Here is a 16913-nt window from a genome sequence, read left to right as displayed (position 1 = left end):
CAATACCACCACTTGCAGGGGGTGTGATTACAGGGTGACAAGTTTACATAGGCAGTTTCCATCATAAACGTAGACTTAAGAACTTATAATAAGGACAGAATGTTTAACTTTAAAATGGGGACTGAATTACATCTACATTCCTTGGTCCAGTTATGCCTCACCTTGTAATCATGCTTCACCTGAAGAATACAGTTATAGGTGTCACACAGTGTGACACACAATAGTTAGTATTTTATAGTCACAACATCTTTTTAAAACATTTATCCTGGGGATATGGGGGCCACTAGCAAGGCCAGCATTATTTATTGTCCATATTAGATTAAAAGAAGAGGCTTACAATGTTGCCAAAAAGAATAGTAAGCCTGAGGATTGGGAGGGTTTTAGAAATCAGCAAAAGATGATCAAGCAATTCATAAAGAGGGAGAAAATTGAATATGAGAGTAAACCAGCAAGAAATATAGTAACATATTGTAAGAGCTTCTACAAGTATGTAAAAAGGAAGAAATTAGCAAAAGTAAACATGGGTCCCTTAGAGGCAGAGAAAGGAGAAATTATAATGGGGAATAAGGAAATGGCAGAGACGTTACACAAATATTTTGTATCTGTCTTCAAAGTGGAAGACAGAAAAAACATACCAGAAATAGTGGGGACCCAAGGGTCTAATGAGAGTGAGGAACTTAAAGTAATTAAGATTAGTAAAGAAAAAGTACTGGAGAAATTAATGGGACTAAAAGCAGACAAATCCCCTGGACCTGATGGCCTACATCCTAGGGGTTTAAAAGAGGTGGCTGCAGAGATAGTGGATACATTGGTTTTGATCTTCCAGAGTTCCCTAGATTCTAGAATAGTCCCCGTGGATTGGAAGGTAGCAAATGTAACCCCGCTATTCAAAAAAGGAGGGAGGGAGAAAACAGGGAACTATAGGCCAGTTACCCTTTCATCAGTAGTAGGGAAAATGCTGGAATCTATTATTAAGGATATGGTAACAGGGCACTTAGAAAATCATAATATGATTAGGCAGAGTATAACTAGCAGGGTAGATAAGGGAAAACCAGTGGAAGTAGTATATTTGGATTTTCAAAAGGCATTTGATAAGGTGCCACACAAGAGGTTGTTACATAAGATTGGGGCTCATGGGATTGGGGGAAATATATTAGCATGGATTGAGGATTGGTTAACAGACAGAAAACACATAGTAGGAATAAACTGGTCATTTTGGGTTGGCAGATTATAACTAATGGGGTGCCGCAAGGATCAGTGCTTGGGCCTCAGCTGTTTACAATATATATCAATGACTTAGATGAGGGGACCGAGTGTAATGTATCTAAGTTTGCTGATGATACAAAGCTAGGTGGCGAAGTAAGCTGTGAGGAGGTTCGCAAAGAGATATAGACAGATTAAGTGAGTGGGCGAGAAGGTGGCAGATGAAATATAACATGGGGAAATGTGAATTTATCTGCCTTGGCAGGAAGAATAGCAAAGCAGAATATTTTTTAAAAAGTGAGAGACTAAGAAATGTTGGTAGTCAGATGGATTTGGGTGTCCTTGTACACGAATCACAGAAAGTTAACATGCAGGTACAGCAAGCAATTAGGAAAGCAAATGGTATGTTACCTTTATTGCAAGGGGTTGGAGTATAAGAGTAACAAAGTCTTACTGCAATTATATAGGGCTCTGGTGAGACCACACCTAGAGTACTGTGTACAGTTTTGTTCTCCTTACCTGAGGAAGGATATACTTGCCTGAGAGGGGGTGCACTGAGGATTCACTAGATTGATTCCTGGGATGAGAGGGTTGTCCTATGAAGAGAATTTGATTAGAATGGGCCTATATTCTCTGAAGTTTAGAAGAATAAAGAGGTGATCTCATTGAAATGTATGAAATTCTTAGAGGTCTTGATTGTGTAGATGCTGAGAGGCTTTTTCCCCTGGCTGAAGAGTCTAGAACTAGGGGTCATAGTCTCAAGATAAGGGGTTGGCCATTTAGGACTGTGATGAGGAAAAATTTCTTCACTCAGAGGGCTGTGAATCTTTGGAATTCTCTACCCCAGAGGGCTGTGGATGCTCAGTCATTGAGTATATTCAAGATTGAGATCGATAGATTTTTGGACACCAAGGGAATCAAGGAATATGGGGATAGGGCAGAAAAGTGGAGTTGAGGTTGAAGATCAGCCATAATCTTATTGAATGGTGGAGCAGATCCTGCTCCTATTTCTTATCTTCTTATCCCTAGTTGCCTTTGAGAAGGTGGTGGTGAGCCTTCTTCTTGAAACACTGCTGTCCATGTGGTGAAGGTACTCCCGCATTGTTGTTAGGATTTTGACTCAGTGACCATGAAGGAATGGCAATATATGTCCAAGTGTAGGGTATGCCTTATTTTCTGTGGTTCTTGGAACTGGACGAATAGTCAAGCGAAGAAAGTTACCCTCACTCATGGTAGTTTTAATCAAAAATAATGATTTAATGATGTTATAATTCCTATGAGCATTCATGAAGCAAAATCAAACCATACATATGACTTTCAGAAATAAAATCCCATTATACTTAATAATTTGCAATGTTATTATGTAATGATTTAATAATTCATACACACATCAGGCAAATCATTAACACATATACAATCTTTTAACCAAGGATTTTGCTTATTGAGGCCTGAGAGTATTTCAACTCTTCAGTTGTCGAGGTCCTCTTCTTCTTCCGTGACGTTCAACTGCAGTGTGCATTCCTTATGACCGCCATGTGGTGAAGAGACTGTTCTTCTCTCAAAGTCTTCCTTTTACATTGTTTTTGCCAATAGGATGTAGGATTGGGGAGTGTCGTTCTTCTTGACCAATCCCTCCCTGTTGCTAAGCTTTAGTCATTAGCATACCTCATTGATTGACAGTTTGGGCTTTGATCATGTGACTGGAGGCCCTTTTGATGTGGAAAAGACCATGTACTCAAACCATGGAATGTAAAAGGCCCCTTTACTATCTCTGTTTATGGCCTTTCATGTAGAGATAGCTCCTTTCATTTCTATGCACAGACATTCTTAATGGTCTTGACGTCTCCAATTTTGATTGCTTCAATGGCTTCAAATCCATTCCTTATACCGTTTGACCATATACTGAATACTATTTGATGTTTTACAAATCCCAGTTCTTTAAACAGATTACCAGATAGGAATGAGAGGCCCATGCTTTTTTCACATCTATCGTTGCTTTCCCGATCCGAAGCCTTTGATTTATGCCCTTGTGCCTTTTCTTACATTACCCCCTGCTGTGTTGAAAAGCTTGAGTTTCTAAAAGCCCATGGGGTTTAAATAGGGCCTGAAACCGATCCGCAATTAACCCGCGCCCAGTGCTTTCTTTGCAGGCAGGACGAGACATTTGTTCACCTCAGTACCCACCTGAAAGCGTTGCCACGAGGATTCAAGGACATTCGCATTTTTCTCCAGCAGGGGGTGCCCCAATCTCTAGGCAGGCTGTCTCTCCGAAAGCCAGCCAAAATCTCTTAAAAGTAGCCGGTACCTGTTATTTGCTAAAAAGAACAGTCTGCTCTCTGCATGGAGTCTGAACGGAGATCAGACATCGTACGTGTAAAACACAGATGCAAGTCTCGTCCCTATGTTTACAAACTGTTGAGTTATTTTAAAACATTGAATAAAGGTTGCGCACCACTAAATCCCACATTTTCCAATTCGCATGCCAGACCTCACCAATTTGCCGGTCCGAGTTGGTACCAGGCCTGCGAGAGAGCGAGCACCAAGATTCTCTGCTGCTGCACTAGAGGCATTGGTGCAAGAGGTGAATAGAAGGAGGGGCATCCTATATCCGCGGTGGTGGGGTCAAGAGGCCCTCCAGACATATGCCCAAAGGGCAGGGAGAGGCAGTAGGGGATGCAGTCAATGCCAGGCGCATAGCACCATGAGTACGGATGCAGTGCAGGAAGAAGTTCAATGCTTTGACACGAGTAGTCAAGGTGAGTGAGGTCAACCGTCAAGTGGCACCACCTACCAACTGCACCACTAGCCACTTCCACTGCTTCTTGGACCACACCCCATCTCCCACCTACTCTTTCAATCAGTACTCAACTCTTCCAATCAGATGCTTCCTCGCACCCTTACACGTTACCACTGTCACAAGCCGCACACCCACAAGTCACAGGCCACACACACTGGCAGCTATTCAACCATGACAGGCACATCACCCAGACACACGCCTCGCTTTCTTGCGGGAGAAGGTGGCGCATAACAGGAAGCAGCAAGTGGCAGTGGCATTTAGCCCCTCGAGCTTGTTCCGCCATTCAATGAGATCATGATTGATCTGTGACTTATCTCCATATACCTGCCTTAGCCCCATATTCCTTAATACCCTTGGTTCACAGAAATCTATCAATCTCAGATTTAAGATTCACAATTGAGCTAGCATTAACTGCAGAAGAGCATTCCAAACTTCTTCCACCCTTTGCCTGTAGAAGCGTTTCCTAACTTCACTCCTGCACGTCCTGGCTCTAAATGTTAGGCTATGTCCCTGTGTCCTAGTATTCAAGTCTTGGAGACCTCCAAAATAGTTACAAATGCATCAGCAGCCAGAAGCAACTGACCTGTAAATCCTGCATGGTCCCTTTAAATAGCACTGGTTGGGGGGTGTCCCCCAGGCACTCTAAGACATGTTCAGATGGCTGTGGTTAAGACTGTGCGTTGAGTGGAGTTTTAAGTCCCAAAATGGAGTGTATCACTTTAAATCAGTGTTGCACACTGATCGAACACATATTCTCCCTATTTTACATGATGCCAGCGTTCGTTATTTGCGCATATGCTAAACCCTTTACCAAGATGGTGTCCGGTGCACATCACGCTAGAAGCGTGCGTGCGCATCCAAGACGCCATCTTGGATTTTCAGGATGCCGCATAGCACCAAAACAATGGGTGCTACACGGCCCAATTTCTAGCCCCCCCCCCCACCAATGTTTTAAAGGCCTCACAATGTTTTAAGCTCAATATTATCCATCTGGCTTATTTATTTAATAATCAAGATATCCATCCTCAGTACAATGTCTTCGATCCTGAAACTCATACTTCTCCAATGCCAGCAGCATCAATGAGGGAAAAGTAGGATTTGCAAGAACACAGTTTACTACATTACTGTGTTTGCAGGTTTCCAAATGTCTTTGTTTAAAAGGGGTTCTGAACCCCACACTAGTTAGGATGGTGTGTGACTTGGAGGGGAACTTGGAGGTGATGATGTTCCCATGCACATGTTGCCCTTGTCCTTCTAGGTGGTGGAGAGCACAGGTTTGGGAGGTGCTGTGGAAGATCTTACCCTGACATTGTGCAATATAACCACTGGGTTCCATGAACCGTTCAAATGCTTTATGAATTTTTTTCAGCCTTTTTTTGCTCAGTAACTGAAATTTCTAATATCCAAAATAAAAAAAATCAAAGATTACATATTTCACAATAACATGATTAAATTTATCCATTGCCTTTTGAGTCTACGAATACCTTTATTAAAGTTTTTGCTTGAATGCCTCAGCCTCCCCCAAAAGTCATCGCTCATTTTGACGAAAAACTGTGGTGATGTGAGTTGAATTTGGATTGTGTGGTCTGAGCATGTGGAGTGTACCTAAGTCCCCAGGATGCATCAGTCAGGTGTATTGATGGAATCATTTTCTTTACCCCTCACACTTTCTGCCCAGTAATTTTTCTTCAAATCATTTTGAAAAACAAGAGGACAATTTTCAAAAGCTGAGGTAAAGTTAATATTGTGTGCTTTTTTTTTAACGAGAGGCTGCGTGTGGTGAGTGAGGGAGAGAAAGGACCATGTTCTGATTGCACACATCTTGTGGGTTTGGTTTTGTGTTCCAGAAACCTTTAAAAGTGAAAGAGAGAGTGTGGTGAGAGAGAAAATGTGCTTTCTTCATTTAATGTTACTTAAATTTTCAAAAAAAAAGTTAATTTTTTAAATTATCGCCACCTGAAAGTTAGAAAAGGTCCATGTTAATCTCGTACAGCAGTGAGGCAGATTCTAATTTCTAACACCCATGCGGCAGAGAGAAAGAGACAAATAGAGCGAAAGGTCGCTTTGCAGCTTTTAACCCTCATTCTAATTGATTTCATTTTCCAAAAATAAGTTGAATTTTGAAAGCAAATAAAGCCGCTTTGAGGGAAACAGATAGATAGGAAGGCTGGGGAGGAGGAAAACTGGTTGAGGGAGTGTCTAGCCTCTTGACACCCATCCTTGGTGGGTGCGTGTGGGATAGTGGACGGATGGTTAAGATGAGGTGAATGACAATGGAGAAAGGGGAGGGAAGGATAGGAGTTGAGTGGGTTTCTTGGAGAGGAAGAAATGGAGTAGTGATGGGTAGTGGGAAGGTGAAAGTGTATGAGACATGATGGGAACAAAGGGAAGCATGAGTGGTTGGTGGAGGGAATAGGAAGGGAGCTGCTAAGGTTGACATTTCCCCAACAAAGAGAAAGAGAAGCAGAAAAGGACAGGGAGAAGCAGCAGTGAAGAGAAAGTGACACAGAAGAAGAGGAGAGGCAGATAATCAGCAATGCTAAGACATCAGAGACAGGTGAAAAAGTGATTATATTCTCTGATTTACCACGTGCAACACCATAGGGGATCGACTGGGGGGACATTAAGTTTGCAATGTTGTGTCATTCACTCCTTATATGGGCATTACCATTCTGTCATGTCTCAATGGTTTCTTGATAGGGATTTCCCATTATAAAGCAACCTGTCACATGGTCATGCCTGTACCTGCACACTTGCATCACTAAATGGAGCATCTTAACCCCCAGAAGCTGCAGATCCCCATATCTATACAACATCACTAAAACACGAAGGGCACTGCCTGGGGAGATCCACAATGTGCTTTTTACGTTGACATTTTAAATAACATTTTGAAATGAAATGTGAATGTACGTTTTATTGTAGCCTGTGTTTGGACTTCGTTCAACACATTTGTCAATTAGTCATTCTGTGCACTGCTCCATCTTCTGACAGTTGTAGCACTGGCATCATAGAAATGTTAGACATGGTATTTGTGACCAGCAACGGGGATATATGTTTCGAATTAAGCATATGGAACCGTGCATATATATGTTTACATATATAATATATGCGCGCCAAACTGGATTAAATGTTTAGACTAATTGTTAGGTAGCGGGTCTGTAATCTCGTCATTAAAGGGAGGGCCTCGGGCCGGCTGTTGATAATTGTTCGGAAACCAATGTCTCCCGTGTGAAGCAAGTTGTGTCTTTTGCACTGTACAATTGGACTCGGACTCTTTCCGTATTCAGTTGTTCCCTTCCCCAGAAAGGCGGAAGGAACACTGCGACAATGAAAGGCGTTCGCGGGATTGTTACTGTAACGATATTTGGAGCTTTACTGTGGTTCAACGTTCGAGCGGCAAAGCTGCAGATCGGCGGGAACTCGGGCAAAGGGGATGGGATCCAGGCTTTCGTCATTCCTCACAGTCATATGGACGTCGGCTGGGTTTACACCGTGGAGGTACGGGGTTGAGATGGGTGCAGTGCCCCCTGTCCGGTGTTACCAGTTGCTATTTCCTTCTGCAGAACGGGAAAGGAATCCTGATGTGAAGTTCTGTAACTTTTTGGTCCCACATTTATCTCATTCCTCGTAATAGGTTACGTTTTTGAACCAAAATGAGCGAGAGCTGACATGTATCCTAACTGATGAATGTGGAACTGTTGCTGATCTTGTGACTTTGGTTAGCTTTGTCATGTGATTCAGCACTTTCTATATATGTCAACTAAATTTTATTAAGCCCCATTTTCAAATAAGGGGCGGCAAGTTCAGAACATTCGGCTCAGCACCATCTCGACAATGTGATTCAACAATTAAAATTGCTTGAGGATCCTTACCTCACTTAAAATAAACTTCACATCTTTCCGAAGCCTCAAAAAGCAATGTTATAGTTAATGCATGTTGCAGCTACATAATTGTGTTGCAGATCATGTTTGATGCTATGAACTTATGTTTGTTAGGTTTCAAAAAAAACTAACTTGCAAATGTTTGTAGATAATCAAATGCTACAACGTACATTAGGTTCCGAGGCCGCAGTGTTGCTGAATTACTGTCCTGATTAGTAGCCGCAAAGTGCAGCTGGAGTTATAGTACAGATTGCAACTGGCATTGAATTGTACCTTTAATGGCCAGATGAGAGCTCAGCGCATGAGTGCTTATACAAATATGCAGACCTCCACCCCTACTATTTTAATGTTCAGACTGGAGCCAAAACATTCACTTTCTCATCATATTAGCAAGACTCTACAGTGAGTTTATAAAATGCCCAGGAGATCTAATGGACCGCTGAGCATCATTCAAACCCAGCTCCACACTGAACTAAAATTGCCCTCTATGTAGTGTCAAGCCTACGTGTTGTGAGATGGACTTCTGGAGAATTTGCTGTAGTGCATTTGGGAGTCAAGACCTGATTCTGGAGTTATGCTTCCAATGCAAAATGATGTAACTGCAGTTTCAGTATCTAGCAAGTAAGCATCTAGCAGAGCAGGTTGCCCATTGCTCATCCATAACGAGTGACTAAAATTTTCTGTGGCACATTTTGCTTTAGACACAATTGCATTCACATCTTTGGTCTGCATTTAGGGGATATATAGTATCAGAGACTTTTTAAAACAAACTATTGCAACACTTGGAAGTGTGTACATATTTATATGTGTGGGAAGCCTGACTTGTTCAGTGAATGTGTAATCACTTTGGTCAAAGTACAAATGAATGACAGTAATAAAACTGTTGCAGTCACACATACCCAATCTTATTCTCTATAAATGTGTTAAACTCTCATTATAGTAGACACTGGCAATGCAGGCTAAAAATACCCTGGTTTAACTTACAGGGTTCTTTCCAATGGCAAGCCTGCTATCTGTGGTTATCCTGTAGTATAAACAGCCTTGTGCTTGTTCTATTTGAGGCATTGAAACCCTTCTACAGAAGGCAGCTTCACTACTGTCTTGAAAAAATTGTTTTGGCATATTAAATCATGTTGATTGAGAGGAGTTTCGAATATCCATTTGAAGGTAATTAACTGTATGCAGTGTTTCTGTTGAGAATGTGTGGGTAGCTTGACGTGTAAACTTCTTCCCACCACCAAAAAATATGCAATTTTGATATTGAAGAAGTAGTTTGCCTTTGTTGCGGTGTTTTAGCAGTCAAGTGGGGGGTGCGGGGATAGTTGAAACTAATGAGGCAACTAAGGACTTACAAAGCTCGCTGAACAAAAATTTTCAAGTAGCCATAACTGTAGGGAAAACCTGCTTTTCCAGTGATTCATGAACTTGCACAATAGCAGTCAAAGAAAGTCACCCTTATGTGGTAGTTTTGTTAATCAAAAGTGATTATTGAATGATTTAAAAGTTCACACAAGCATGAAGCAAAGCAAGCAATACATACAACCGTAAACCAAGGATTTCACCATCAAGGCAGTTCAGAAGTGATCAGCTTCTCGTGTCCTAAGGTGGTTCTTGTTGGAGTTTCTTCTCGTTGAAGTTCCTGCTTCCAGGCGAAGCTTGGTCAAGCTTTTCTGCAGCTCCTCCAACTGTTGTGTCGCCAACTGTTGAAGCTGCTATGATGTCCTATATATGTTTTTTTTGCAGTTAGGGTGTGTTCAAAGTTATGAGAAGTCCCAATTTGGCCACTCACCCACCGTTGCATTAATGATGGATGATTGGCTGGATCACTCAGAAGCCATGTGAACCCAGCTGTATCTCCCTGTCCGTGTGAATCCAGGTGCATTTATCTTAAGGATTTCTTGTTATCTCAGCACTGTTTTTCCAAACTAATTGCTTTGAGAAACAAAGTTGCTATAAGAATCTTCATATTGTTGTGTGAACCTTCTCAAAGCTTCTCTACAGCAGTCGTTCTTATCCGTTGTTATTGAAAATCGAAGCTTGTTGAAGTGTCTGTATCTTGCTGCTGCTTTTGCAGTTTTAAATTTATATTGTCCAAATGTCCAAAGGGGCAAGTTAACCCATTCCTTCAAATGTAATGTCCAAATGTCTTAAAAGATTTTGTTCATGGGGTTTTAACCCCTTCCCTACAGTCCCTCTTTAAGGGGGTCTGTCTGATCTTCTGACTGATCCACTTCGTACACTTTCAGCATTGTCCTTGGTTGTTAGGTTTTTTTTATCATTGGCTGCCGTTTAGGATAGGTTTACCACGACATACGCAACAAGTATATCTCCTTGCCATGTTTTCAGATTAATTGCTGCATTACACATAAGCAAATTATCATAATAAACACTAGTATACATTGCGTACATATTAAAGCCATACTCATTATTCTATAAGCACATTAGCTTGTTCCATCTTCACCGGGTAGTGTGACCGTGCCAGTATGGACCCAAGACTTAACGACAATGGTGGAATAGGGTGATCAAAAGGTGTTTTTAAACGACAGAAGTAATTCAAGAAGAGTTTCCTTTACCACTTCTCAGTCTTAATCTCCAATAGCCCCCGGTTACCCCACGTGGCTTTATCTAAGGTCCTCATCTTATTAGCATCACATACCATTCTCGAGCTATTTGCTATTTTAATTTAAGTTTCACTTGGTTAATATTACACATCATGATAGAGACAAAGACAATCATAATACATTGCACAGAAAGTACAATATTATCAAGAAATCGTGGACTTAAAAGATCCTCCAGCTCTCCTTTTATCTATCTTGTGGATAATTCTTGCTAAGTATTATTTCTCCCTTGCCCTCAGTTGTCTCAATTTCATTGTTAATGCAAAGGGACGCAACTCTGAATTTTGGAAATCCAAATTCAATGTCCTTTACTTTAGTTGGTTTCTCTGTGGAGCATGTGTCAGTGCTTGATTAAACGTTTTCTCACTCTCTTGAGCCACATCAACCATTTCATGTCATGCAAAAGATCAGGGTGGGGGGGGTGCGGTTGGCGGTATCTGGAGGTCTTTGCTTATCTCCCCCTTCGTGGTCCCGATGTTTCGGGTGGTGGCCAAGCTATCGTTACAGGAAAAGACGCAAACATCTCTAAGAGAAAGCTATCAATTAACCATTTCATCTCATTCATGAGCTCTGGAGAAACTTTACCGTTCAATACAATATTGTTATTAACCCTTAAAACATAGACTAAATGTTCCCAACCTGGTCCAAGTTATACTGTTTGTTTATTTTACCTAACTGCTTCTTGGACTGTTTATTTCTTAAGTTCAGTTATGCTTGAATATAATTATGTCATTTCAAAACTATCCCGTCTAGAAAGTAGTATTGTTGGACTGACAGGACTTGTCAATGTACAATTTTATTTCCCCAAGATAATTTCTTCATTGATAAACAGCATTGGGCAAGAACCACTTAGACGGCACTTTTTTTTGTTCCAAGTAAAATTTAATTATCCCCTTAAACTGCAGGTAAATCTTTCCCTTCTCGAGTGCTTGAACAGCAGCTCATGTCAATTTATCTTATCAATTCCAATTTCAGAAACAAATTATGGCCAGGCTAGGTGGTTTTACAATAGAAACAGAAGTGTTTGGTGAATTAACCTTGGAAGGGGTTAATTTGTACTGACCACCCCACGTATATTTCTCTTGTACTGTTATTAGCTGGTTGACACTGAACCATTTCCCCCCTCCTTTTGCAGCGCTGCTTTGTACACAGATAGACTGACTTTATCCGCAATGGGATATGGTCCAGAAAAGTGAGCCGTGAATGGCCCTGCTTGTTTTTACCATCGCTTTTTGTCCCAGGTCCCATTCTACTGCTTTGACTTTGGTGTCAAAATACATTTTGTTGGCCTTTTTAGATTGTCCAATATTAGTGGCTGCAAAGATCATTATCTGTTGCAGTTGATTATGTAGTTGGCTAACATTCCCTCCTGCGTCAAGGCCTGATACTGAGGCTCAGACATATCCTGATACATCAAATGTTCAGGAGTTCGCATCACTGTCCCTGTCATTAACTCATGGGGTGAAACCTTGGTAGTATGTGACTCAGTGGATCTCATAGCTATTAATGCCAAGGGCAACGATTGGTCCCATGTTTTGCAGGATTGTCCTATCAGTTTCTTTAGCATTGTTTTTAATGTTCAGTTCATTCTTTCCACTATGTCTGATGAGGTAGGATTATGTGGAATATGGAATCTTGTTTTGATTCCTAGCAGCTGCTTAGCGGTTTGCATTACCCGCCCAGTAAAATGATTTCCCTGGTCTGAGTCAGTGGACTTTGGGAGTCCCAGCTGGTGACTACGTGGTTCACAATTATCTTAGCAGTAGTCTGTGCTGTTGCCTTGGGGAAATGCTTTCCTACATAGCAATGGCAGATGAAATTCAATAAAGATATAAGTTTAAGCTATAAGTACTCTTTGAAAGCTGTTGAACTAGCTATGGGTGAAGTTGAAAAAGGGCTAGGGGTATTGCTAGACTGCATTTAATTTGGCCAGTCACTGTGAAGCAACAATCAACAAAGTAAATAGAATGCTGAACTATATTACTAAAGAGGTAGATTATAAATTGGATGATATCATGCTGAAACTGTATAGTGTTTTGGTCAGACCGCACATTAAATGCTATCTAATTTTGGTCACTGAGACAAAAGGGAAATGTTGAAGCTGGACAAAGAAAAGCCACAAGGCTGATTCCTTTTGTGAAAGGATTTAGTTAAGGGGCAAAACTGGAGAAACTTGGGCTCTTCAACCGTGAAAGGAAACAACTGAAGTGGTCTTATAGCAGTAAACAATATATTATACAGTATAACAAAGTTAAATCTTCAGCACTGCTTCAAGGTGAATGTTAACAGTAAGGCAAAGGGTAAAATTGGCAACAGTTAAATTTAGAACTGATGTCAGGAAGGGAGTGGAGGTAAAACCTTAGTTGTTTAAGAGACATTTGGATGCTGTATAAAATTTTGTATGTGAATTTTGAACAGCTGCAAACCTTGAATATGTGATTGTTTTAGTATTGCTTTTGCTCTCTGCACCATGAAGTGGAACACAAATAGTCCTACCGGTTTGCACATATGCTTATTTCTGCAATACAAATAGGATATTAGTCATTTACTGCCAGGAGACTGTTAGTTTACAATACACTCAATGTAGTTCTAACTTTATGTAAATGGAGCTCTGAAATGTCATCTATATTTCCCTCCCTTCTCTGGTAAGTGCTGAATTGCTGGCATATGGTTCCATAAGAGCCTGCTGTCCTGATACACCGTGCCCAAGTGGCCATCTGATTGTGGAAAGCATCACAGCCAAGCTAAATCCGAGTCCACACATGTGCACTTCCCAGCTTGGGTCACTGGAAGATAATCAAAGATGAAAACCCCAGGAGATATTTTTTCCTCCCTACTATCACAGGGCTATTAATGATAATTATTGTGTACTAACTCAAGGCAGCTATTTCAGCACAGACTGACAATAAAACCTGGAACCTTCTGGTTTATATGGATTAGTATAATACTTGGCTATTGTAGAGAGCAGGGTTATTTTAAAAATTACATTACTTCTTTTAACAGTCAGAAAAGCTAAAGGTAAATATTGCTATGTATGCTACTCCATTAAAATTAAGTTTTATATTTCATCTTGAAAGAATATTACATAGAATTACATAGAATTTACAGCACAGAAACAGGCCATTCGGCCCAACTGGTCTATGCCTGTGTTTATGCTCCACACAAGCCTCCTCCCACCTTAATTCATCTAACCCTATCAGCAAATCCTTCTATTCCTTTCTCCCTCATGTACTTATCTGGCTTCTCCTTAAATACATCTTTTCTATTCGCTTCAACCTTTCCATGTGGTAGTGAGTTCCACATTCTAACCCCTCTCTGAGTAATGCAGTTTCTCCTGAATTCCTTATTATATTTATTAGTGACTATCTTATATTTATGGACCCTAGTTTTGGACTCTCCCACAAGGGAAAATCTTCTCTGCATCTGTAATGTTCCTGGCAACAAGGTATTCATGAAAGAAAGGTGGGGAGAGGGGGCGGCAGTATTGATCAAAGAAACTATTATAGCACTGGAAAGGGATGATGTATTTGAGGGATCAAAGATAGAATCTATTTGGTTAGAATGAAGGAACAATAGAGGAGCTATTATGCCATTGGGCGTATACTAAAGGCCACCAAATAGTGGGAAGGAGATAGAGGAGAACAATTGCAGGCAAATTACAGAAAGGTGCAAGAACTATAGAGTAGTGACAATGGGGACTTCAATTACCCCAATATAGACTGGGACAGTAACAGTGTAAAGGGCAAAGAGGGGGAGGAATTCCTGCAATGTGTTCAAGAGAACTTTCTGAAACAGTGTGTTTCCAGCCCAATCAGGAAGGAAACAGTGCTGCATCTAGTTCTGGGGAATGAAGTGGGGCTGGGGGAGTATTTGGGGAATAGTGATCATAATATAATTAGGTTTAGAATAGTTATGGAAAAGGACAAGGAATAATCAAATGTGAAAATGCTTAACTGGAGGAGGACTAATTTCATTGAGTTAAAAAGGGATCTTGTCCAGGTGGATTGGAATCAAAAATTGGTAGGCAAAACAGTAATTGAACAATGGGAGGCCTTCAAGGAAGAGTTGGTTCAGGTACAGAGTAGACACATTCCTGTGAGGGGGGAAAGGAAGGGTATCCAAAGCTAGAGATCCCTGGATGACTAAAGATACAGAGATTAAAATGAAATAGAAAAAGGAGGCATATGATGAATGTACATAATACAGTAGAGAACCAGGCTGAATACAGAAAGTACAGAGGAGATCTCAAAAAGGGAGTAAGCGCGGCAAAGACAGAGTATGAGAATAGATAAACGGCTAACGTAAAAGGGAACCCAAAAGTCTTTTTGTAAACATATCAACAGTAAAAGGGTAGTCAAAGGAAACATGGGACCAATTAGGGACAAAAAAGGAGCTGCGCTTGTGGTGACAGAGGCACGAAAGACCTCTATCAGGTCACCCCTCATTCTTCTCTGACATCTCTTCATGGATCACAATTTTGCATTCTATTTCATTACTAGAAGTGCGAATGCAGCATATAGGACTTAAAGTTAAACATTTCCATTAAAGTGTCCTTTCACTTGGTACACAGTCAGCTGAAAACACTGCTGTCAGTAAAGTGTTTAAAAACATTAAGTTTATGATTTTTAAATTATACCATTTGCATATAATGGAAACATTAGTTTCTCTCCGTACCTTCAAAAATGATGACATAACATGTCATCAGAATCAAACTACAGTCTAAGTGCCTTGATGCTTTGCATTGGCAGAATGTTATTAATGGCTTTTTAAAAATAAAGTTGCTGATTTCAAACCAGTGTTCTCTAAAATCTATAAAACTGAGATTCTTTTCTTGTAGTTATGTTGAACAGTGACTTTAAATTCAGTTTTCACTTGCTTTCATTTTGTACATACTGGGCTTTCAGCTTTTCATTTTATCTGCATTTTTTTTTTTGCTTCAGCCTGTCCCAGACTTCATTATCTAGGGAGGGAGAGCTGTGTACAGAGATCTTTCTCTGCATATATTAATGCTATATCTAACCTTGGAGTGCTTGATGCTGACACTGGGTGCCTAAATAGAAAATATTCCATTTTCTAGTACTGACATCTTTCATTTGTGCATAAAATTCACAAAGTTAAAAAATATTTTTTGTTCTGTCTTGCAAAATTGCATACTTATATAATGGGTGTGAATAGAATCCTGCAAGTGATTTGACGAGACTTGAGATGAAATACATAAAAGCTGCAGTGCCCATTTTTGAAATTGGAATGATTAGCAATTTCACCAATTCTTGCTGCATTTGATCAATTTTATTTTAAGATTATTGAATCATTGTCCATACTAACCCAGTTTAGCCAAAAGATTAGTTTTGCAGCCAGGCAATGCAACTAGGCCATGCAGCTCAACCATTCAGCAATTCTTTGGAAATGTTTATTTTAGTGTGTACCTGCACCCCATTCCTTTCCCAGTTTTGGATTATTGCTAATTCGATAATTATGGATTTCATTGATTGCATTTATAGTGGACACTGGGGGTAATCCCAATGGCTCAGAGGTAAAGGCACTGAGTCATACAGCACAGGAAGGTCCATGGTTCAATCCCTAGTTTGTGCTGAGTTACTTTGTATTGCTGGTGCTGTTGGAATGGTGTTACTAATGAAATAAGAAGATGGTCTATGTTACTGGTAGTGCACTATACTGTGTATTAATCTTCTAAATCATCCTCTAAGCCAGTAACCAGTTTGTTATCTCTTAATAGGAGAGCATGCATGCATATGCCGCCAATGTTTACACTACCGTTGTGGAAGAACTGGTAAAGGGGAAACAGCACAAGTTTATTGTGGTAGAGCAGGAGTTCTTTCGGCTCTGGTGGGACAAGGTGGCCACTGATGCACAGAAAGAACAGGTAATGGGAGCAGTCTGCTATGAACATACTTTTATTTTCCATTGGACTTTTCATAGAATCATAGAATGTTACAATCACAAAAATAGGCCATTTGTCCCATTAGGCCTGTGCCAATGTTTTTCTTCACGTGACCCACCTAGTCCAATCTCGCTCTCCTGCACACTCCCCATACCTTTTAATATTCCTCTTTTTTTAATCAACTATCTAATTTCCTTATAAAGCAAGTTGTGAACTCTGTTTCAAAAACAGTTTATGGCAGAGAATTCCACATTCTAATCACCCATTCATCTTTTTGGATGAGACGTAAAACTGAGGCCCCGTCTGCCCTCTCATGTTGACGTAAAAGACCCCAAGACACTATTTGAACATGGGAAAGGGAGCTCCGCGTCGTGGCCAATATTTATCCCTCAACCAACATCACAAAAAAAAACATTATATGGTCAAATATCTCACTGCTATTTGTGGGACCGTGCTGTGTGCAAAATGGCTGCTGAAAAAATAGTACCCTATTAAGTCCCCAGGATGTCTCA

General features: G+C 40.5%; 1 protein-coding gene across 2 annotated transcripts in view; it reads left to right on the top strand.

The window, feature by feature from the left end:
- Nucleotides 1-7171: 7171 nt before the first annotated feature.
- man2b2 (mannosidase, alpha, class 2B, member 2) overlaps nucleotides 7172-16913 on the top strand; it is a 69635-nt gene continuing 59893 nt past the window's right edge. Inside the window, exons 1-2 of one of the 2 annotated variants that reach the window (XM_067994327.1) lie at nucleotides 7172-7498; nucleotides 16237-16383. In XM_067994327.1, coding sequence (XP_067850428.1) covers nucleotides 7328-7498; nucleotides 16237-16383 — 318 coding nt within the window. In that variant the 5' untranslated portion in view covers nucleotides 7172-7327. The remainder of the gene's footprint in view (nucleotides 7499-16236; nucleotides 16384-16913) is intronic. The other variant, XM_067994328.1, reaches the window with a different exon arrangement.

Source organism: Heptranchias perlo, chromosome 1 (genome assembly GCF_035084215.1).
Source record: "Heptranchias perlo isolate sHepPer1 chromosome 1, sHepPer1.hap1, whole genome shotgun sequence".
Lineage (NCBI taxonomy): Eukaryota > Metazoa > Chordata > Chondrichthyes > Hexanchiformes > Hexanchidae > Heptranchias > Heptranchias perlo.
The sequence above is the reverse complement of the archived record's forward strand: the minus strand, read 5'-3'. Positions and strand labels throughout refer to the sequence as shown.